This window comes from Scyliorhinus torazame, chromosome 14, assembly GCF_047496885.1.
Source record: "Scyliorhinus torazame isolate Kashiwa2021f chromosome 14, sScyTor2.1, whole genome shotgun sequence".
In the NCBI taxonomy this organism is placed as follows: domain Eukaryota; kingdom Metazoa; phylum Chordata; class Chondrichthyes; order Carcharhiniformes; family Scyliorhinidae; genus Scyliorhinus; species Scyliorhinus torazame.
Window position 1 is genome coordinate 82,705,589 of NC_092720.1, and position 22,775 is coordinate 82,728,363.

Genomic DNA, 22,775 nt, shown 5'->3' on the forward strand with positions numbered 1-22,775 from the left:
GGTGTTCGTTCCTGTTTCACTCCTGGGCGGGCATGGGAGGAGGAGCGATCCTCCCGGGAAGGGGGCGGTCGCGGTGTGCGGCGGTGGTAGGGAGGGGATGATCGGTGTCGGGGGGGTGTGTGTGTTGCCGGCGGGCGCCAGGTCCCGCAGGGAGACCGTGTCCTGTCGGCCGTCGGGGTACGCCACGTAGGCGTACTGCGGGTTCGCGTGGAGAAGGTGAACCCTCTCGACCAACGGGTCCGATTTGTGCGCCCGCACATGTTTCCGGAGCAAGATGGGTCCTGGGGCCGCCAGCCAGGTCGGCAGTGACGTTCCGGAGGAGGACTTCCTGGGGAAGACAAGGAGGCGCTCATGAGGCGTTTGGTTAGTGGTGGTACACAGCAGCGACCGGATGGAGTGGAGAGCATCCGGGAGTACCTCCTGCCACCGGGAAACTGGGAGATCCCTGGACCGTAGGGCCAGCAGGACGGTCTTCCAGACCGTGCCGTTCTCCCTCTCTACTTGCCCGTTCCCCCGGGGGTTGTAGCTGGTCGTCCTGCTCGAGGCTATGCCCTTGCTGAGCAGGAACTGGCGCAGCTCGTTAATCATGAAGGAGGATCCCCTGTCGCTATGGATATATGCGGGGCAACCGAACAGTGTGAATATGGTGCCAAGGGCTTTAATGACTGTGGCCGCTGTCATGTCGGGGCAGGGGATGGCGAAGAGGAAACGAGAGTACTCGTCCACCACGTTCAGGAAGTATGCGTTGCGGTCGGTGGAGGGGGGGGGCCCTTGAAATCCAGACTGAGGCGTTCAAAGGGGCGGGAAGCCTTGATCAGGTGCGCTCTATCCGGCCTGAAAAAGTGCGGTTTGCACTCTGCGCAGATGTGGCAGTTCCTGGTGACTGTATGGGCCTCCTCCACAGAGTAGGGGAGGTTGCGGGACTTTATGAAATGGTAGAACCGAGTGACCCCCGGGTGGCAGAGGTCCTCGTGGAGGGCTTGGAGACGGTCTATTTGTGCGTTGGCACATGTGCCGCGGGATAGGGCATCGGACGGCTCGTTCAGCTTTCCGGGACGGTACAAGATCTCGTAGTTGAAGGTGGGGAGCTCGATCCTCCACCTTAAGATCTTGTCATTTTTAATTTTGCCCCGCTGTACATTATCGAACATGAAGGCTACCGACCGTTGGTCGGTGAGGAGAGTGAATCTCCTGCCGGCCAGGTAATGCTTCCAATGTCGCACAGCTTCCACTATGGCTTGGGCTTCCTTTTCCACTGAGGAGTGGCGGATTTCTGAGGCGTGGAGGGTTCAGGAGAAAAAGGCCACGGGTCTGCCCGCTTGGATAAGGGTGGCCGCCAGAGCTACGTCGGATGCGTCGCTCTCGACCTGGAAGGGGAGGGACTCGTCGATGGCGTGCATCGTGGCCTTTGCGATATCCGCTTTGATGCGGCTGAAGGCCTGGCGAGCCTCTGTCGACAGGGGGAAGGTAGTAGTCTGTATTAGCCGGCGGGCCTTGTCTGCATACTGGGGGACCCACTGGGCGTAATATGAAAAGAACCCCAGGCAACATTTCAGGGCTTTGGAGCAGTGGGGGAGGGGGAATTCCATAAGGGGGCGCATGCGTTCGGGGTCGGGGCCTATTATCCCATTGCGCACTACGTATCCCAGGATGGCCAACCGTTTGTGCTAAAAACGCACTTTTCCTCGTTGTATGTGAGGTTCAGGGCGTTAGCGGTCTGGAGGAATTTTTGGAGGTTGGCGTTGTGGTCCTGCTGATCGTGGCCGCAGATGGTTACGTTGTCGAGATACGGGAACGTGGCCTGCAACCCGTGCTGGTCAACCATTCGGTCCATCTCCTGTTGGAAGACCGAGACCCCGTTCGTGACACCAAATGGGACCCTTAGGAGGTGGTATAGATGCCCGTCTGCCTCGAAGGCTGTGTACTTGCGGTCACCTGGGCGGATGGGGTGCTGGTGGTAGGCGGACTTGAGGTCCACGGTGGAGAAAACCTTATACTGGGCAATCCGATTTACCATGTCGGATATGCGGGGGAGAGGGTACGCATCTAGCTGTGTGTACCTGTTGATGGTCTGGCTATAGTCTCTGACCATCCTTTGCTTCTCTCCGGTCTTTACTACTACCACCTGGGCTCTCCAGGGACTATTGCTGGCCTGGATTATGCCTTCCTTCAGCAACTGCTGGACTTCAGACCGAATAAATATCCGGTCCTGCGCGCTGTACCGTCTGCTCCTAGTGGCGACGGGTTTGCAATCCGGGGTGAGGTTTGCAAACAAGGACGGCGGTTCAACCTTGAGAGTTGCGAGGCCGCAGATAGTGAGTGGGGGTATTGGGCCGCCGAATTGAAATGTTAGGCTCTGCAGGTTACACTGGAAATCTAATCCCAGTAATGTGGGCGTGCAGAGTTGGGGAAGGACGTAGAGCCTGTAGTTCTTAAACTCCCTCCCTTGCACCGTTAGGTTCGCGATGCAGAATCCTTTGATCTCTACGGAGTGGGATCCTGCAGCTAGGGAAATCTTTTGCGTACTTGGATGGATGGTCAGAAAACAGCGTCTTACCGTGTCTGGGTGAATGAAACTTTCGGTGCTCCCGGAGTCGATCAGGCATGATGTCTCGTGTCCATTGATCAGCACCGTTGTTGTCGTCGTCTGGAGCGTCCGGGGCCGTGATTGATCCAGAGTCACCGAAGCCAGTCGTGGTAGTAGTGTCGCGGCGTCTTCTTCGGACCCCGTGGAGCCGTCGATGCTGGGGTCCTTTGTTGTCATCCAAGATGGTGGCGTCCATGAATCGCACGCGACCGGGGGTGGACAAAATGGCCGCCCCCATGGATCGCACGTGGTCGGGGGTGGACAAAATGGCCGCCCCCATGAATCGCACGTGGCTGGGGGGTCACAAGATGGCGGCGCCCATCCTCCCCTCATGGTGCCCGGGACCCACAATGGCGGCACCACATGGGGCGCTGGGGGGGTTGGGGAGCGTTCGGGCTATGCTGGGCTCGTTCTTCTCCGGGGATTGCGGCGACCCCCCGGGACCGGCACACAGCCGCGTAATGGCCCTTCTTGCCGCAGCTTTTACAAATAGCTGCGCGGGTCAGGCAGCGCTGCCGGGGGTGTTTCGCTTGCCCGCAGAAATAGCAGCGGGCCCCCCCGGGATGGTCTGGCGCTTTAACCGCGCAAGCCTGTGAGGGGGGGGGGGCGGGGGTTTGTCGCGACGGGGGTCCACAGAGCCCAAGGGGCTGCCGCACGGTCGGGGCCGTAGGCGCGAGGCCACATCTAGGGAAGTTGCAATGGCCCGTGCCTCTGAGAGTCCTAACGACTCTCTTTCTAAAAGTCTTTGGCGGATTTGGCCACAAAAGCATCGCGAATTAGCATGTCCGTGTGTTCGATCGCGTTCACCAGCGGGCAGCTGCAGCCCCGTCCCAAAATTAGCAGCGCGGCGTAGAATTCTTCTAGCGATTCTCCGGGACTTTGCCGTCTCGTTGCGAGTTGGTAGCGCGCGTAGACCTGGTTCACGGGGCGAACGTAGATGCCCTTCAGTAATGCGAGCGCCGTCGGGAAATCCTCTGCGTCTTCTATGAGAGGGTAAATTTCCGGGCTTACCCTCGAATGCAGGACCTGCATTTTCTGGTCTTCTGTGATCCGGCCGGGGGCCGTTCGGAGGTAGCCTTCAAAACATGCTTGCCAGTGTTTAAATACTGCTGCCGAGTTCGCTGCGTGGGGGCTGATCCGCAGGCATTCTGGGGCGATCCGGAGCTCCATAGTCTTTTAAGCTCGCTTAATAAATTGTAGCGCACAATGACTTACGAGAGAGACGAGAAGTGATGAAGTCGATTCAGGCTTTATTAAGCGAGACTTGTCCCCAGCAGTTCAGCAACAGAATGAAGTGGCGGGGAGAAGCTCGGGTTCTTATACTCCGCCTTCAGGGCGGAGCCAGGAGTCAGCAGCCAACCAGGACCCGGGATCTGTCAGCCAATAGCATCACGGCTTCACAGTCCCACATGACCCCTAATACATACCACCACAGGGACACTGTAACCTTGACGGCCACCGGGAGAGCATGTCCTCCCCCAGTGCCACGCGGTGCCAGGTGTGCCACCAGGTGGCAGATATGTGCGACCGTTTCCCGATTCATCCTGAGTCTCCTCCTGCATGCCCTGTCCGGCAGGTCCTCGAAGGACATGCGACGCCGGTAGACACGTGACCTCATCGGTCGCCTCCGGCACTTTGGCACCACCACCACCTGTTTCTCCTCCTGCTCCCCCTGCTCCTCATCCACATCGGTATCCTCATCCTGTGCATCCCCTCGTTATTCTGGTCGTCGTCCGCCTCGGCCTCCTCCTGCGCCCGTCGGGCAGGCGGCCCTGCAGCCTGAGCGGGTGCCAGCTGGCCTGCGGCAGCCCGTCCCTCTGCTGCAGCCGCCGCTGCCGCAATCGCTCTGAGCCGCCTGCGCCGACGCTGCCACAGGGCCACAGGCAGAGTAGCGGCTCCCGCCACGGCGGCCAACATCGCTGGCTGGTGCCCAAACATTCTGATCTGCAGGGGGTGGGAGGTATACAACATGTTTAGGGATGGCCCATGGCCCCCTCTGCACCCATGTGCCATGGGCTACATGTCTGCCCAGGTTTGCTTATTGCACCACAGCCACGCAGGCACCCAGGCCCTTGCCCACACCCTCCGTGCTCCGCCCAGTACTGCCCATCCCTCCTGATAGCGCCATCGTTGGATGGCTATGCCCTCACGGGGGGGCTGCCATGGTTGCGGCCGCGCGCCTTCCCGCCGATGGTTGCCGGCTGCTGGGAGGTCTGCCCCTGTGGGGTCCGGCACCCATGGGCAAGGCCTGGGGCCGTGTGGGCAGCCAGCGCCCGGGGCCGGTGCCCATCAGCCTGGCCGCCAAGACTTTGGCACCGCCCTGCAATGGCAGGCTGGCTGGCCCCACTCCCCCCCACCCCGAACATGGAGACCCCCTTCCCAACCCCCCCCACCGCTCCCCGAGCATGGAGGCCTCCCCCCCGAACATGGAGGCCCCATCCCCAACCCCCCCCGAACATGGAGGCCTCCCCTCCGAACATGGAGGCCCCATCCCCAACCCCCCCCGAACATGGAGGCCCCCTCCCCAACCCCCCCCCACCGCCCCCCGAACATGTAGGCCTCCGCCCCCGAACATGGAAGCCCCCTCCCAACACCCCCCCGAACATGGAGGCCCCATCCCCAACCCTCCCCACCACGTCCCCTCCCCACCACGTCGAACACGGAGGCTTCCCCCCCGAACATGGAGGCCCCCTCCCCAAACGTCCGCACCGTCCCCCCGAATATGGAGGCCCCACCGAACATGGAGACCCCCTCCCCAACACCCCCCCCGAACATGGAGGCCCCCTCCCCAACCCCCCCTGAACATGGAGGCCCCCTCCCCAAACGCCCGCACTGTCCCCCCGAATATGGGGGCCCCACCGAACATGGATGCCCCCTCCCCAACACCCCCCCGAACATGGAGGCCTCCACCCCAACCCCCCCTGAACATGGAGGCACCCCCCCCGAACATGGAGGCCCCCCCCCCGGACATGGGCCCCACCCCCTCGCCCCCAGTCCCGAGAGTCTCAGAATGCAATACGCTGGCCGCTCACCTCCTCTCCCGCATCGTCAGCCAGCACGGCTGGCTGATGATTTTTATTTGCAGATGTGAACGGCGCCGGCGTGACCTGGGATCACGCCGTCAAGACTTCATGATGATGCCGTTCTCGCCGGTTGAGAGAATGGCGGAACAGCGTCGGACTGGCATCGCGTAAAAAACGGCGCGATCACCAATTCTCTGACCTGGAGCGGCCTGAGAGAATCCCGCTCCCTATCTGATGTTGATCACAGACTTCCATGCCATCATATACTGTCTGTGCGGAGTCTGCTCATCCTCCCCGTGTGTGCGTGGGTTTCCTCCCGGTGCTCCGGTTTCCTCCCACAGTCCAAAGATGTGCAGGTTAGGTGGATTGGCCATGATAAATTGCCCTTAGTGTCCAAAACTGCCCTTAGTGTTGGGTAGGGTTACTGGGTTGGGTGGGGTTACTGGTTTATGGGGATTGGGTGGAGGTGTGGACCTTGGGTGGGGTGCTCTTTCCAAGAGCCGGTGCAGACTCGATGGGCCGAATGGCCTCCTTCTGCACTGTAAATTCTATAAATCTGTAAATTCTATGAATATAGGAAGAAGTGACACCTGAAAGCAACAGGCAACCGATGCTGCCCATAGCAGTTAAGGTTACAGTAGCCCCAAGTAGTTTTGTGGCTCATTCCAGTGTTTTGCTGCAAATCTGTGTGACATTTCACAAGCGACAGCCCAACGTTATAGTTACAGATGCCCTTTTTATGCAGCTGGTGGAATTTATTAGACACAGTCTCCCAGATGCTTTTCTGCAATAGCCACCCGCCACCCCCTGCCAACCATTTGCAAGGAGCAATTGATTGCACACATCTGGCCATCAGGGCATCCAACAGCAGGATTGAGAGATTCACAAATCAGAAAGCATTTTATTCTATCAATGTTCACGTAGTGTGTGACTACAGGAAGATATTCCTTAAAGGTGCTTGATTCCTGGGCAGCTGTCATGATGCTTTTGTCCTGCAGGAGTCATACCTGCCTCAATTATCCATCCCACTCTGCAGTTACGTGGCTGACTACTCAGTGGCAAGGTCCATACTTTAAGGAGGTGGCTTCTCATTCTCCTCCGAACCCTCACAGGATGAGGCCCAATAATATTATAATGTGAGCTCTGTTCAGATGCGTTCCATCGTTGAGCAGGAAATCGGGCTGTTGACCATGGGCTGTCGGTGTAGCATCTGGTGCTACAGCTGGAGATATTTATACACTCTTCAAACTGTGCCTACATGTGCCAGTTCCCATGTATTCTGCTTTCTCACGTGAATGTATGACAAACAAAAACTGTGTTAAAACTAATTCAAGTCGTTAACCTTTAAATTAATCACCTCTCAACTTTCGAGTAATCAGGTCACCAATTGATCAGGTCTTGACACAAATCAATCAGGCCTACAACTGCGTGCCACTACTATACTGAGCTGACAATTCTATTTCCCCCTAGCTCATTATGTAACTATTCCCACTCTGCATATCTGCCTTTGCTAATTTCTTCCTGTCCTTATGTACCCCTACACCCGCCTCTGCATCCAATGCCATTTCAAGCTCTGCAGAGCCTTCATAGTCGGTGGGCTGGTCTCCATCGTAACCTTGCCTTCTTGGGTAGGTGGAGAGAAGATTGCAGGGTTGGGAAAATTTCCACCTCCCGATACCCATCTCGGCAATGAACATCTGACCCCCAGTTTTACATCATGAAGATAATCAGCTTCCAGACATGAACTGTACTCACATAAGGAAGAGGACCTTGATGTGTTAGGCAGGTCGGTTCGGTGTGGACTGCACTTGATGCAGCAATGCGAGAAACAGACCTCTAACACTGTAGAAAATCCAACACAGATTTATTGAACGATAGAACTAACATACATATTTAACTGTGGGTCGACACTATACTGAACTGACTGGAGACCTTGTACTAGCCTGACCAAACTTACTAGCTACCACATGGTGTTTGCACTGTGCTAGCTCGTGGACTCTGACTGTCTCAGTGGCTGGGTCCAGAGAGAGCGGGAAACCTAGTGCCCTCTGGCTTTATAGTGGTGGTGTCGTGTCTGGTGATTGGCTGCACTGTGCTGTGTGCTTACTGGTCATCCTGTGTGTCAATCACTGCCTGTCTGCATCTCATTATATACATGAGTGGATATTATGACATCTCCCCCCCTTTTTAAAAAAAAATAAATACTACGGTGTGGATGCTTATAAATATATACATATATATATATATATATATGTGCCTGACTATATACAGAAAGATGTCTAAACGAACGTATATACATAGGAAGGTTGCGATAGTGCAGATACATGGCAAACGAAACGATATTTACAGAGGTCCAATTGATGAAGTCACAAAAATGTACAAAAGCTCAGTCTGTGGATTTAGTCTTTGTGGTGGGCGACGAATTCTTGTTGATCGCCGCAGAGGCGGATTAGAAACCGCCTGCTCTTGGAGAAGCGGGATCGCTGGCATCGCAGTGGGCACGTGGACCGGCAGGATTGCTGGTAGATCGATGACCTCGTGGTAGTGTACGTCCGGAGGAGGCATCGTAGGCGGCGGGGCACGCCGGTCAGGTAGCGGGCGTGGAACTCTTCGCAGTGCCCGTCTGTTGCGCCGTAGCAGGGAGCCATCAGCCATGCGGACAAGGAACGATCTTGGGGCCACTTGTTTGAGCACAACAGCTGTGGCTGACCAGCCGCCCTCAGGCAACTGGACACGAACATGATCAGTTGGGGCCAGCTCGGGCAGATCCGTGGCATGAGCATCGTACGTGGCTTTCTGTTGGGCCCGTGACTGCTGCATTTTCTGTAGGACCGTGAGGTGGTCAAGGTCGAGAATGTGGATGGCTGGAACTGTGACCTGAGAATGCGATTCATGAGCATCTGGGCTGGAGACAATCCAGTGGACAGTGTGGTCGCCCTGTATGCCAGCATCGTCAGGTTAAAATCGGAGCCAGAATCTGCAGCTTTGCACAGCAGCCGCTTTACAATGTGGACCCCTTTTTCGGCCTTCCCGTTTGACTGCGAGTAGTGGGGACTGGAGGTAACGTGATGGAAGTTGTAGGACTGAGCGAAGTCAGACCATTCCTGGCTGTAAAAGCAAGGACCGTTGTCACTCATTACCGTGAGCGGTATCCCATGCCTGCCGAACGTTTCTTTGCAGGCTTTGATTACCGTCTTCGACGTGAGGTCGGACAGTTTCACTACTTCTGGGTAACTGGCGAAGTAGTCGACCAGGAGTACGTAGTCACGCCCCTTGGCGTGGAAAAGGTCTACACCGACGTTGGACCACGGAGAGGTCACAGTCTCGTGCTGCTGCAATGTTTCTTTGGGTTGAGCTGTCTGAAACTTCTGACAGGTAGGGCAATTGAGGACTGTGTTGGCAATGATGCTGGCTGATGCCCGGCCAATAGACCGCCTCCCGAGCTCTGCGTCGGCACTTCTCGACCCCAAGGTGACCCTCATGGTGTTGGCCCAGCACCATAGCACGTATATTCTGAGGAATTACGATTCTGTCGAGTTTCAGAAGGATTCCCTCCACCACCGTCAGGTCGTCGTTTACGTTATAGAACTGGGGACATTGCCCCTTCTGCCAGCCATTGCTGAGGTGCTGCATCACGCGCTGCAGCAGAGGATCCTTGGCTGTCTCCTCACGAATTTGGACCACCCGTTCGTCGGAGGCTGGACGGTTCGAGGCACACAACTGCACTTGGGCTTCTATGTGGCAGATGAAGTCACTTTGTTCATGCGGTGTGGTAATGGACCAGGACAGGGCATCTGCAATGATCAGCTCTTTACCTGGCGTGTAGACCAGTTCGAAGTCGTAGCGGCGTAGCTTTAGAAGATTACGCTGTAACTGAGGTGTCATGTCATTTAAATCCTTCTGGATAATGTGGACTAGAGGCCTATGGTCCGTCTCTACCGTGAATTTTGGCAGGCCATAAACATAGTTGTGGAACTTGACTATCCCTGTTAGGAGGCCCAGACACTCCTTCTCAATCTGAGCGTACCGTTGCTAAGTGGGCGTCATGGCCCTCCTGGAGGCATACGCTACTGGAGCCCAGGACGTGGAGTCATCCCACTGAAGGAGCACCGCCCCAATGCCGTCCTGGTTTGCATCAGTTGATATCTTGGTTTCCTTGGTTGGGTCAAAGAACGTTAGGACCGGGGCTGTCGTGAGTTTTGCTTTCAGCTCGCGCCATTCCTTTTCATGCGTGGGCAGCCACTGTAATTCCATCGACGTTTTGACGAGATGGCGGAGGGCCGTGGTGTGGGATGCCGTATTAGGAATGAATTTCCCGAGGAAGTTGACCATTCCGAGAAAGCGGAGGACCACCTTTTTGTCCTTCGGGGTCTTCATGGCGTTGATCGCCAAGACCGTGTCGGCGTTTGGCCGTACGCCCTGCTGCGAGGTGTGGTCACCTAGGAATTTGATCTCCTATTGACCGAATGAGCACTTGGCCCTGTTGAGCTGAAGACCATGTTCATGGATTCTTTGAAATACCTGTTTGAGGCGAGCGATGTGTTCCTGGGGCGTTGTGGACCAGATAATGACATCATCAACGTACACTCGCACCCCCTTGATGCCCTCCATCATCTGTTCCATGATGCGATGAAATACTTCGGAGGCAGATATGATGCCAAAAGGCATCCGGTTGTAGCAGTAGCGACCAAACGGGGTGTTGAACGTGCACAGCTTGCGACTGGATGCATCCAGTTGTATTTGCCAAAATCCCTTGGAGGCGTCGAGCTTAGTAAAGAATTTGGCATGAGCCATCTCACTGGTCAACTCTTCTCGTTTTGGCATGATGTTGCGATTTAGACCCTTAGGGTCAATGCAAATGCGAAGCTCCCCTGATGGCTTCTTGACGCAGACCATGGAGCTGACCCAGTCTGTGGGCTCTGTAACCTTCGATGCCTTGGAGGTCCTGTAATTGCTTCTTCAGACGATCCTTGAGGGGTGCCGGCACCCGGCGAGGTGCATGAACTACAGGGGTGGCGATCGGCTTGAGCAGGATTTTGGATAGGTATGGGAGCGTGCCAATTCTGTCGATCACGCTGTGGTACTGCGTGATGATGTCATCTATGTCGGCTTGCAAGTTTCCATCGGGCAAGGCCATCGCCGGTGATGATGACATGGTGTGGACGTGTTGAAAAAGGTTCAGGAGCTTGCAGGCACGAGCACCGAGCAGAGATGCTCTGTCAGGCCCAGCGATTTCAAACCGCAGCGTCGCCTTGATCACCTTATTGGATACCCCCAGTTGACACGAGCCACTGGCAGCTATGACGTTGCCATTGTAGTCAAGGAGCTGGCAGGCCGGAGGAAGAATGCTTGGTTTGGCGTGGGTGGTGTCGAGGTTGGATTTCGAGATGAGGTTCGCCGATGCGCCAGTGTCCAGTTTGAACCGGATGTGAGCCTTGTTCACTGTGAGGACAGCACACCACTCGTCATCGGGATCCACACGGAGGATCGAGAGGCGTTGCGTAGGTGTGGTGGAAGGCAGCGCATGTGTAGTTATGATGCCCACCCGGTATCAGGGTCCCTTGGGCTGTCGGGATCATAATCTGGCATGCCTTGTTGTATTGAGTGGACACTTCTGCTCCGCAGCTGGGATCGCTGGCTGCTGAGCGGTGGAGCAGATCTGCAAAGGGCTGCGTATTGGCCAAGCTTGCCACTCTGTAGACACCGGCGTCCTTTTGCCGGACATTGCCGCTTTAAGTGGGCGGAGCCACAATTCGAACACGTCATGACGCCAACGTCAGCGCGTTCTGTGTGCCATCGCGCATGCGCAGTGCGGTCGGTAGATGGGTTGTCGGGCATGTTGTCCACTCGGTCGTGGCGCGCATGCGCAGGGACCCGGGAAAAGCGTGCGAAACGGCCACTCTCCTCGATGCTCAGGCCCTGCATTTGTGCAATGGCCTGCACCCGTTCCGCCTCGTGGGAGGCCAGCTTTGCAGTTTCTACCGCCTTGATGTGGGAGTAACGATTCTTAGCATGCTCATGGACAACGCACGTCTCGATAGACCCCGAAAATGATCTGTCCCGGATCATGGAATCAGCCATCGAGTCATAATTACATGACTGCGCTAAGATGCGGAGATGGGTGACGAAGGACTGAAAAGGTTCATCCTTACCCTGAAGCCTCTGCTGGAAAACGTACCGTTCTAAGCTCTCATTCACCTCAATGTCGCAGTGGCTGTCAAACTTCAGCAGGACTGTTTTGAGTTTTGTTTTGTCTTCGCCATCAGCGAACGTGAGGGAGTTGTAGATGTGGATGGCATGGTCCCCGCGGTGGAGAGAACAAGCGCGATCTTCCTGGCATCCGATGCTGCTTCGAGGTCGGAGGCCTCGATGTACCAGAGGAACTTTTGCTTGAAGAGCTTCCAATTTGCGCCGAGGTTGCTGTAGATGCGGAGCTGCGGAGGAGGCTGGATGTTTTCCATGTCACCGGATGGCTGCTTGCTGGTCAATGCTGATTCACTCGAGGTAGGTCCGTCAATTTTCAGTATCACTCCGTGGTACCATGATGTGTTAGGCAGGTCGGTTCGGTGTGGATATTATGACAGATGGAATGCCAATCAAGCAGGTTGCTTTGTCCTGAGGGTGTTGAGATTCTAGAGTGTTGTTGGAGCTGCACTGATCCATGCGTGGATATTATGACAGACCTTACCTGATGAAATTCAGTGAGGCCAGCATGCCACATTATCAATGTGGGCCACCATGGAAAAGTTCAATTCCCATTTTGCTAGCTGCAGAAAATCAGGGCTTAAATGTTACATTTACTGCCAGTGTATGGTGCAAAATAATGAATATATCATGTAAAATGTACATCTGTGTAAAATAGTTAATTTATTCACTTTCACACAGGTTTGGCTTTTTATAAATTGTGAGATTACTGTTTTCCTTCTGTTCCAGGGTCTGTTATTCCCTTTTGATTGCTGTGGCAGTCATCATGAGAATCCTCGGCAATGTCGAAGAAGCCGTTCCAATTTCTTTGGCACTGATCATTGGATGGTGCAACACCATCTATTTTGCGAGAGGTTTTAAAATGCTTGGACAGTTTTCCATTATGATTCAAAAGGTAGGAAAGCCACTTGAAATCATTTAATAATGACGGAAAGTATTTCAAACACATTGAAAACAGTTATGTAACTATTCGGGGAGACGTTGGTGCAGTGGTATTGTCAATGGACCAGTAATCCAGTGGCCCAGGGGGGCCCGAATTCAAATCCCATCATGGCAGATGGCAAAATTTGAATTCAATAAAAAACTGGAATTAACCAGGAAACCATTGTCGATTGTCACACAAAACCCATTTAGTTCACAAATGCCTTTTAGGGCAGGAAATCTTCCACCCTTACCTGTTTTCGCCTATATGTGACTCCAGATCCACAGCAATTTGATTGAATCTTGAATCCCCTCACGGATAAGCAATAAGTGCTGGCCAATAGGTGGACAGCACGGTGGCATTGTGGATAGCACAATTGCTTCACAGCTCCAGGGTCCCAGGTTCGATTCCCAGTTTGGGTCACTGCTGTGCGGAGTCTGCACATCCTCCCCGTGTGTGCGTGGGTTTCCTCCGGGTGCTCCGGTTTCCTCCCACAGTCCAAAGATGTGCAGGTTAGGTGGATTGGTCATGATAAATTGCCCTTAGTGTCCAAAGTTTCCCTTAGTGTTGGGTGGGGTTACTGGGTTATGGGGATAGGGTGGAGGTGTTGACCTTGGGTAGGGTGCTCTTTCCAAGAGCCAGTGCAGACTCGATGGGCCGAATGGCCTCCTTCTGCACTGCAAATTCTATGAACCAGCCATGCCCACATCCCATGAGCATATTTTAAAAAATATTTGTCTCTGGCGACCAGAAAATTGAGTTTCCACTGATGGGACTCCCTGAAAATTTTACTCCCATCTTATTTTTTTCTCCTTTTTTTAAATAAATATTTTTATTAGCTTTTTCAAAATTTTTGTTATACATAAATTACATTACACATATTTAACAAACAGATATAAACGGATGCCATATTTTATGAAACCCTTCCTCATTCCTTCTTAAACTAAATTCAACTTACTCTCGGCTTTGAAATTCCATTAAGTCTCCAAGCCGTATTGAGGCACAGGGTGGACAAACTGATCATCTCATTTTAAATTTAATCTCACTCCCATCTGAGGAACTAATGTCAAATTCAGAGTGGGCAGCACGGTAGCACAGTGGTTAGCACAGTTGCTTCACAGCTCCTGGGTCGCAGGTTCGATTCCAAGTTTGGGTCACTGTCTGTGTGGAGTCTGCACGTTCTCCCCGTGTCTGCGTGGGTTTCCTCCGGGAGCTCCGGTTTCCTCCCACAATCTAAAGATGTGCATGTTAGGTGGATTGGCCATGATAAATTGCCCTTAGTGTCCAAAAGGTTAGGTGGGGTTACTGGGTTACGGGGTAGGGTGGAGGCTTGGGCTTAAATAGGGTGCTCTTTCTGAGGCCCGGTGCAGACTCGATGGGCTGATTGGCCTTCTTCTGCACTGTAAATTCTATGTTGCTACACACCCAGTGAATTTTGGCACTGTTTTCTGGTTTTTCAATTAACACTGATGGTTTGGGGAGCTTAAGTAATAAATATAGACCGGGATTCTCCGCCGGCAGGATCTCCGTTATGCCGGCGCCCGGGGGTTTCCCGATGGCGTGGGGCTGCCCCACAATGGGAAACCCCATTGACAGTCTGGCGAAACGGAGAAAGGTCGGGGCAGAAATGTGGCGGGGCGGAGAATCCCAGCCATAATTTTAATAAGTTTTAAACAACAACAATTTGCATTGATAATAACATCTTAAATATAGAAAATGTTCTTAAGTAGGTCAGCAAACACAGTGGTAACGAGTGAATAGTACTTGGTGAGGGTTAGGATGTGCTTTTTGATGGGTTAAAGCTTCTGAAGGGTAGAGGATGGGGAGCAGGCATGGGAGTATTGGAATATTTGAACTGGAGTGTGGATGAGGGTTTCATCAGCGAATCATCTGTGGCAAGGCCAAAAATTGACAATTGTGGCGGAGGAGCAAGCAGGCAGACTTTGTGATGGAAAGGTTTTGCTGAACTTGGTGATGGTGATGGAATGCTGAACTTCGGTTCAAACCAGGGCCGGGATTCTCCCCTACCCGGCGGGTCCCGGTGGGATGGAGTGGCGGGAACCACTCCGGCGTCGGGTCGCCACAAAGATGCGGGTTTCTCCGCACATTCAGGGGCCAAGCCCTCACCTTGCGGGGCTAGCCCCGCGCCGGAGTGGTTGGCGCCCCGCCAGCTGGCGGGAAAGGCATTTGGCACCACGCTAGTCGGGGCCGAAAGGACTTCGCTGGCCGGCGGAAGTCCACGCATGCGCGGGAGCGTCAGCGTCTGCTGGCGTCATCCCCGCGCATGAGCAGGGGGGATGTCTCTTACGCGTCGGCCATGGTGAAGGCTGTGGCCAAGGCGGAGGGAAAAGAGTGCCCCCATGGCACAGGCCAGCCCGCGGATCAGTGGGCCCCGATCACGCACCAGGACACCGTGGGGGCACCTCCCAGGGCCAGAATACCCCGCGCCCCCCCCAAGGACCCCGGAGCCCGCCTGCGCCGCCTAGTCCCACCGGTAAGAGAGGTGATTTGATTCTCGCCGTGGGATTGGCATGACAGCAGCGGGACTTCGGCCCATTGTGGGCCGGAGAATCGCCGGGGGGGGGGGGGCGGCGCCGACCCGCGATTCCCGCCCCCGCCGAATATCCGGTGCCGGAGAATTCGGCAACCGGCGGGGGCGGGATTCACGCCAGCCCCCGGTGATTCTCCGACCCGGTGGGGGGTCGGAGAATCCAGCCCCAGATGTTGAGAGTGAACAATGAGTTCAACCTGAGAGCATGGCCAGAATGGGCCAGAATTGAGAGCTTGTGATGATGGCTTTAGTGCTCTCAATGTTTAACCAGAGGAAAGTTTGTTTCATCTAGAAGTGGATGTCAGACAAGCAGGGGCACAGGACAGAAGCACTGAAATGTAGATGGATGTCATGGGCGAAATTCTCCTACCCGCCCCGCCACATTTCTGCGTCGACCGGCCGGCGGGAGTCTCCGTAACACCGGCCGGTCAATGGGGTTTCCCATTGTGGGGCAGCCCCACGCCGTCGGGAAACCCCCCGGTGCCGGCAGAACGGAGACTCCCGCCGGCGGAGAATGACGCCCCATATGTGTGGAATCTGATACAAATGCCTTTGAAAAATGTCACCAAGGGGAAATTACAGATGAGGAATAGGATATGAGCCAAAGATTGATCTTCGCAGAGCTGTCAGCTGAGAGTTAATCAAGGTGGGTACTACGTTGTCTTCACAGAGCTGGCCACTCAGTCCAGATTGTATGGAAAAACCTCCTGATGTGTAGAAAGCCTTGACACGGGTGCAACTAGGCTGCTCCATGCTCCTAGCTGTTTTACACAAACTTAGCAGACTGTCCAGTATACCTGCACATCAGCCTTCTTCAGTAGCCTGGACTCTTGATGTCAACATCAAAGTCCTAATTGGTGGGTGATCTCAACCTGGAAAGGAGCTGATTTCTGTGGCATCTCCTTTCCCTGGCCTGGCTCCGGCACATTTTTGTTTGTTGATTCACCACATGAAGACCCATCAGTTAGCCCAGCTTCTAAAGTACATGTGGTGCCAGCCTCTGACCTGGTATTTGCTCCAATCAGATCAAGCAGCAGCGCATCTTCAGATAGACTGACCACCGTTTCCTGATGTGGCAGGGGCATCTCTAGCCCTCAAAATAAAAGAGAGGAGTAAGTATCAAAGAAGAGAGAGTTGAAAGAAGGTGAAAGTTTAATGGTTTGTTGTGTGGAGTGTGTTGGGTGAGACAGAAGGAAGGGAAAAAGAAAAAGTGTAACAAATTCCTGGATAACATTTCCTCCAGTGTTGACACTTGTCACGAAATATTAAAGTTAAAATCCAACTTAGATTTTTTTTAGAACTTCTATTTAAGCTTTAGATTATTTAGTCACCAACTAAAGCTAAATAATTTGTAAAATAATGTGACTCTCGAAGTATCATGTTTGTGGATTGCTATTTCCTTTCAGATCATTTTTGGTGATTTTATGCAATGGTGCTGCCTGGTGCTCATCTGTATTACTGGATTTACCTCTGGTATGTGTCTCAGGTGGTAACAATTATTGTAATAGCTGGTTAAAGGAAGTACAATGGAAGGTTTAAAACAGAACATTTGTGTGATGTAATTCAAAAGAATGAGGTCTGTTCACTGTCATGATATGCAGATAATGATATACAGACAGGCACAGACAGGCAGCTAATGAACACAGAGAACAGGACATGACCAATGAGCAGGAAGGATACTCAGGGGTGGTATTTCACTATAAAAGGCACGAGGCACTCACACTCCATCTCTTTCCACTGATGATCATCTACAGAGTGAGTCAGGGTGTATGTACAGTATCACACCTCCAGCTCGTGGCTAAGAGCTAGTCTGGTTCAGTCAGCCAGAGTAACCACACTTAGGTTAGCAGAGAGTCGAACTCATAGAGAACTGAGCTAACTGTGCTACTGGTTCAATAAATTAGATTAAACTAACTTCAAGGTCTGGAGTATCTTTTGGTTAAAGCTGCATCCAGTTGCAGCCTGTGTTATCCCAGAGTACATAACACATCATTGACCATGCCCCACATAGTTAAGTTTAGTTACAAGATTGCACAGTGGATGTAGAATGTTTGTGATAAGTCGATATTAAATAAATTCATTCCTTTTGATTCCAAACTGTTTTACAAATTAGATAAAGTAGGTGTCTGATTAAAATGTCTGGCTGGGATTTTCTGCTTCCGTTTGTGTGGGGATGTTTTGGTGGCTGGATTGGAAAATATCGTGAGAACTGCCAATTCACGTTTGACGGCGACGTAAATGAGCAACATGTTTGTGGGTGCGTGCCCCATCACCTCCCCCCAATCCCGTCCCCCACCCCTGGGCACATTCCCTGACGTTCAATGTCAGGAACTTCATTTGCATTTATTAACATATCATCATCATCAGGCCCCTACGATGAATCAAACCTGCCCCCCGCAGAAAATACATTCACAACGGTGCGGTAGCGGAATGCTCTAAAATTCAACTGGCCTTATGCCAGGGGAAGTGCTGGTTTGGAGAAGGGTGTGGGGGTGAGGCGGTTCAGGGCGTTGGGACAGCCTTTAAAAATGGCAGCCCGATCTTTGGGAGACTAGGCAAATCAGAAGCTGCCCTGCCAGGGATACGTCATTTTCTTTCCTATGTATTGCAGTATATGCAGAGAAAGCACCATCATTGTTGATGGCGTCAACGCACTTTTCCAGCACGCTATCAGCCTTTGCCGAATTCCCGGAAAATTTCACCCTCTGTCATAAAATCGCAGGAAGTTTATGGCACAGGAAGAAACCACTTGGACCATCGTGTCTGCGTCTTATAAAAAAAAAGCCACCAAACCTAATCCTGCTTTCCAGCATTTGATCTGTAGCCCTGCAGGTTACGGCACTTCAGATTCATAAACCCTTTCCACAGGGCAGCATGGTGGTGCAATGGTTAGCACTGCTGCCTCACGATGCCGAGCACCCAGGTTCGATCCTGGCCCTGGGCCACTGTCCATGTGGAGTTTGCACATTCTCCCCGTGTCTGTGTGGGTCTCACCCTCACAATCCAACAATGTTAAGGGTAGGTGGATTGGCCACGCTAACTTGCACCTTAATCGGAATTAAAAAAAAAAAAAAAAATTTCCATTATTCAATCCAGCATGGAGACTACATTGAATGGCAGTGCTGGGTATTGAACCAAAGTCCACCTACGTACAAAACATATACCCTATACTTTGCTACCCCCGCCACATGTAAATGTTTCTAATCCCAGCAGAGACTATCAGCGGGATTCTCCGACCTCCCGCCAGGTCGGAGAAGCCCCGGGTGTGCGGCGCGAATGCCGCCCCGCCGCCAGCCGCCGTATTCTCCGGCGCCGGTTTTCGGGCGGGTTCGGGATTCAGGCCATGCCAGTCGGGGGCCTTTGGCAGCGGCCTCCCCGGCACTTCTCCGGGCCCCGATGGGCTGAGCGGCCATCCGTTTCTGGCCAGTCCCGTCGGCGTGGATTAGACGTGGTCCCACATGGCGGGACATGGCAGGTAAGTCGACTGGTGTGGTCCTCGGGGTGGCACGGGGGGATCCACAGTGGCCTGGCCCGCGATCGGGGCCCACCGATCTGCAGGCGGGCCTGTGCCATGGGGACTCTCCTTCCTTCCGCGCTGGCCCCTATAGGGTTCCACCATGGCCGGCGTGGAGAAGACAACCCCCTGCGCATGCGCCAGTATACGCCAGCCAGTCTGCGCATGCGCGAAATCATGCTGGCGGTTCTGCGCATGCGCGAGATCATGCTGGCGGTTCTGCGCATGCGCGAAATCATGCTGGCGGTTCTGCGCATGCGTGAGATCATGCCGGCCCTTCGGCACATGCTCTAACTAGCGCAGTCTCTTCGGCGCACTTTCGGGGGCTGTTGACGCTGGAGTGGTTTGCACCGGTTTTCCCTCCGGCATGGGGACGAGGGAGAATCCCGCCCCACAATATGGATTTGGTTCAACTGCACTGTTAATGAAGGCATTTCCGAGGTTAAATTAGACCTTGGGTAGGCCATCCCTTTATGCATAATTTTTCCCATTTCTTCTACCCCTCTGAAATTCCAGAATTCATTTTGCTGCAGTACTCACTGTTGACATTTTAATTTAAAACAAATCTCATGTGGTTTTGTCTTTTTGCTTTTGTTCTGCAGCTTTTTATGTTATGTTTCAGTCTCTGGATTTGAGACATTATCCATATTTCAGGGATTTTTCAATGACAATGTACACCACAGTTGAGCTAATGATGGGTTTAATTGATCTTCCGGTTCCGTATGATAGGCCAACTCCCAGCATCATATACACTGGCTACGTTCTATACATGATTTTTGTGTACCTTCTGCTGTTGAATTTGTTGATTGCAATGATGGATGACACATATTGGAGAATTGCATATGAAAGAGAGGAACTTTGGAAAGTGCAGGTAAGCTAAACTATTTTTAGTTCAGTTTATGAACTAGACAAATTGAAATGTTAGAAAGCAGAAAACATGACTGCGTAGGAAGTGATCTAATTGATTGGGAACACTGACACCGCAACCTTGACTGGAACAAAATGGGTTTGTCTATTTCTAATAATTACAGTCCTTGAATCAGTTTTCTATAGTGATTAATTTGTCAACTTTGCAAGTTAAACACGTACCATAATGTTTGACTTTATAGAAGAAAGCCAACATTGTAATTAATCAAATTTGGTAAATTTTAATGCAAGTTAATGAACAACTTCCTTACAATAGATTTTTCTAGTCCTTACCCATAAGGACATTCCTCATCTGCTGTGAGTGCCTATTGAAATTCCTGGGTACACTGCCTGTGATTTTCAATACACCTGCAGCAAGACTGGCTACTTGGGAAAATCTATCCTTGTTGCACAGAAAATATGCAGCGTGGGATTGTCCACTCTGGTTTAAATACAAATGTAATCATTACCTAGCAAGATAAATAATGATTCGCAGAGTTAGTACATGAAATGACTGTAATTAATTCATTAAGAGTTAATGACCAAACCTTAAGTTAATCATTTCAAATATATAGTGCAGAAAAATCAGACAAATATTGTAACATATATTTTGGATCAATTCTTCTCCAATGCTCATTTAATTAGTACTGCATGTTGCAGTATTAGGTTGCACCAATCAGGAAGCTGCTGCATTTCACCACGATTTGGGTGGTCACAGTTAGAGTGGGATTAGGTGTTCTACAATTGGATTTACCTTAGGATTCAAAAGCTTTACACAACAACCTGTTTTTAACCATCATTTAAATATCATCATATATGGAATGTGTCTCCAACCTATGGCCGAACAACCATCAATTCTTGCTGAGCTGAGAAATCAGCTGAGATAGTTCATTATCAACATCCTGGGGATTGCCATCGACCAGAAACTGAACTGGACTCCTCGAGGCCTCTCATGAGATTTAACGGCCTCATTATGCCTGGCAAGATCTAACAAGTACTCGTGAGGAGTCACGATCCGGATCCAGTCCACAATGGGCGGAATCCAGATTTGCATTTTCAAGTGTACAGTGAGGCTCACTTGAATATATCTGAGCCGGAGTTACCCAATGCGCAGGATCTAACGCTAACACCACATAGACCCCGAGCGAGCGCCGTTTAGCACTGGTCTCCACCAATGTGGACCAGCCGTACCAGCATTTAGGGGGACACCCAGGTGATCCGGGGCCCCTGGGTGATTGGGCACTGGGTAATGTGGTACCCTGGCACCCCAATGCCACTTGGGCACCATGGAACTGCCAGCCTGGCACCCTGGCAGTGCCACCTGGGCATTCTGGCAGGGGCACTGCCGGGGTGCCAGGCTGGCATTGCCAAAGTGCCCAGATGGCATCTTGCCCATACCAGTCATTTGGCGTTGGGGGTCGCGATGGAGAGGGGAGGTCTAGAGAGGGGTGCCATTTAAAAATGGCACCCCGATCTCTTCCTGCATTGGCGAGCAGAGCTCGTTAGTGCAGGAAATGGCACTAAATGAGGCATTGGTGGAGGTTCCTTGCCGAGGCTCAGAAATGAAGCAGAATCCCCTTTAATAGCGGGGTTGTTCTCGGCACTGCCAGCAGCAGGAAACACCTGGCTAAACGCACCCAATGCGGATCTCTGTTCCATTTCCACTAAAACGCGCTCTAAACATTCTGAGGTGTGTATGTCACTCCCTGACTTGCCTGGATGATTGCAGCTTCAACATTAAAGAAGTTCAACACCATCCAAGACAAAGCAGTCCGCTTGATTGCTATCCCATCCACCAATTTATACATTCAGTCCCTCCACCACAGTGGTAGCAGTGTGTAGAATCTAAAGATGCACTGCAGGAACTCACCAAGTCTCCTTCGACAGCCCCTTTCAAACCCGTGACCTATGCCACCTAGAAGAACAAGAGCAACACACATATGGGAACACTACCTGCAAGTTCCCCTCAAAACCACAAAGCATCCTGACATGAGGAAGATAGTGGCATAATAATGATGTCACTGGAGTAGTAATCATGTTACATGGGCTGAAATCCTATCATGGCAGCTAGTGTAATTTGAGATCAATTAACAAACTCTGGAATTGAAAGCTAGTCTCTGCAATTGTGACTGTGAAACTATCATTGATTGTTGTAAAAGCCCATCAGGTTCACTAATGTAATTTAGGAAAGCAGAACCTTGGCCATTAGGTTTTAAATAATATTGAGCTGTACTGCTGTTGACACTGTGCATGTCATTGAGGATTTGGGTGAAGGAGGATTGCCCACCTTCCCCAAGTTTTTATTTGTTTTGTATTAGAACCCCAAATAGCAATAGTATAAACCATTCCAAGTATTAGAAATTAAATTGCGAGGTAACTCTTTTTCAGATTGCAGCTACTATACTGCTTCTAGAACGACGTGTACCAGTATTTCTGGAGATCCGCTCCGGGGTACCTGGAAGATCTCTGGGCTTTGATGATGACAAGTGGTATATTGGGTAATCCAAAAACTGCATTTCAGTATTTGACTTAATCGTTTTTGCGTTTCAAATACAAATGTCATTTATCTAAACGATTCTTTTTATTGCAGGGTTGAAGAAATTCTTACTGAGACAGTAGGCACAAAAGTACAAGTTCCAGCATTGAATGCACAGAAGTATTCACACCATCTCGGTTGGGATGCAATTCGCAAAAATCTTGCAAAGATCATAAGCATGAGAGAGTCTTCCGAGTCTACCTCTTTTTAGGGAGCATTTTCTCCATATGGATCACCATTCAGTTTTGTTATTTGCATTGTGCAATGCTATTCAAGTGATAATACTGCACACTGGTATATACCGACAATTTATTACTAGTGATTGTACAAATATTTAACATGCTCATTTTAAATTTCCTTTCACTCATTTTACACCTTGAAAATCAATTTACCGTTAGATATTTTTGTTAAAATAAAGAAGAGAGGACTTTGAGCGGACATTTTAAGCTGCGGTACTATATGACAGTAACTTTCAGACGATAGCCTGCTGACAGCTTCCTTTCAGGTCAGCTGCAGTGAGTGTTTTCCCATT

At 51.8% G+C, this 22,775-nt stretch overlaps 1 protein-coding gene across 1 annotated transcript in view; it reads left to right on the plus strand.

Annotated features, from left to right (window-relative positions):
* LOC140389312 (transient receptor potential cation channel subfamily V member 6-like) overlaps window positions 1-22,517 on the plus strand; it is a 92,762-nt gene extending 70,245 nt beyond the window's left edge. Inside the window, exons 11-15 of the mRNA XM_072473480.1 lie at window positions 12,544-12,709; window positions 16,694-16,760; window positions 19,404-19,672; window positions 22,096-22,205; window positions 22,298-22,517. Coding sequence (XP_072329581.1) covers window positions 12,544-12,709; window positions 16,694-16,760; window positions 19,404-19,672; window positions 22,096-22,205; window positions 22,298-22,454 — 769 coding nt within the window. The 3' untranslated portion in view covers window positions 22,455-22,517. The remainder of the gene's footprint in view (window positions 1-12,543; window positions 12,710-16,693; window positions 16,761-19,403; window positions 19,673-22,095; window positions 22,206-22,297) is intronic.
* The last annotated feature ends 258 nt before the right edge of the window (window positions 22,518-22,775 follow it).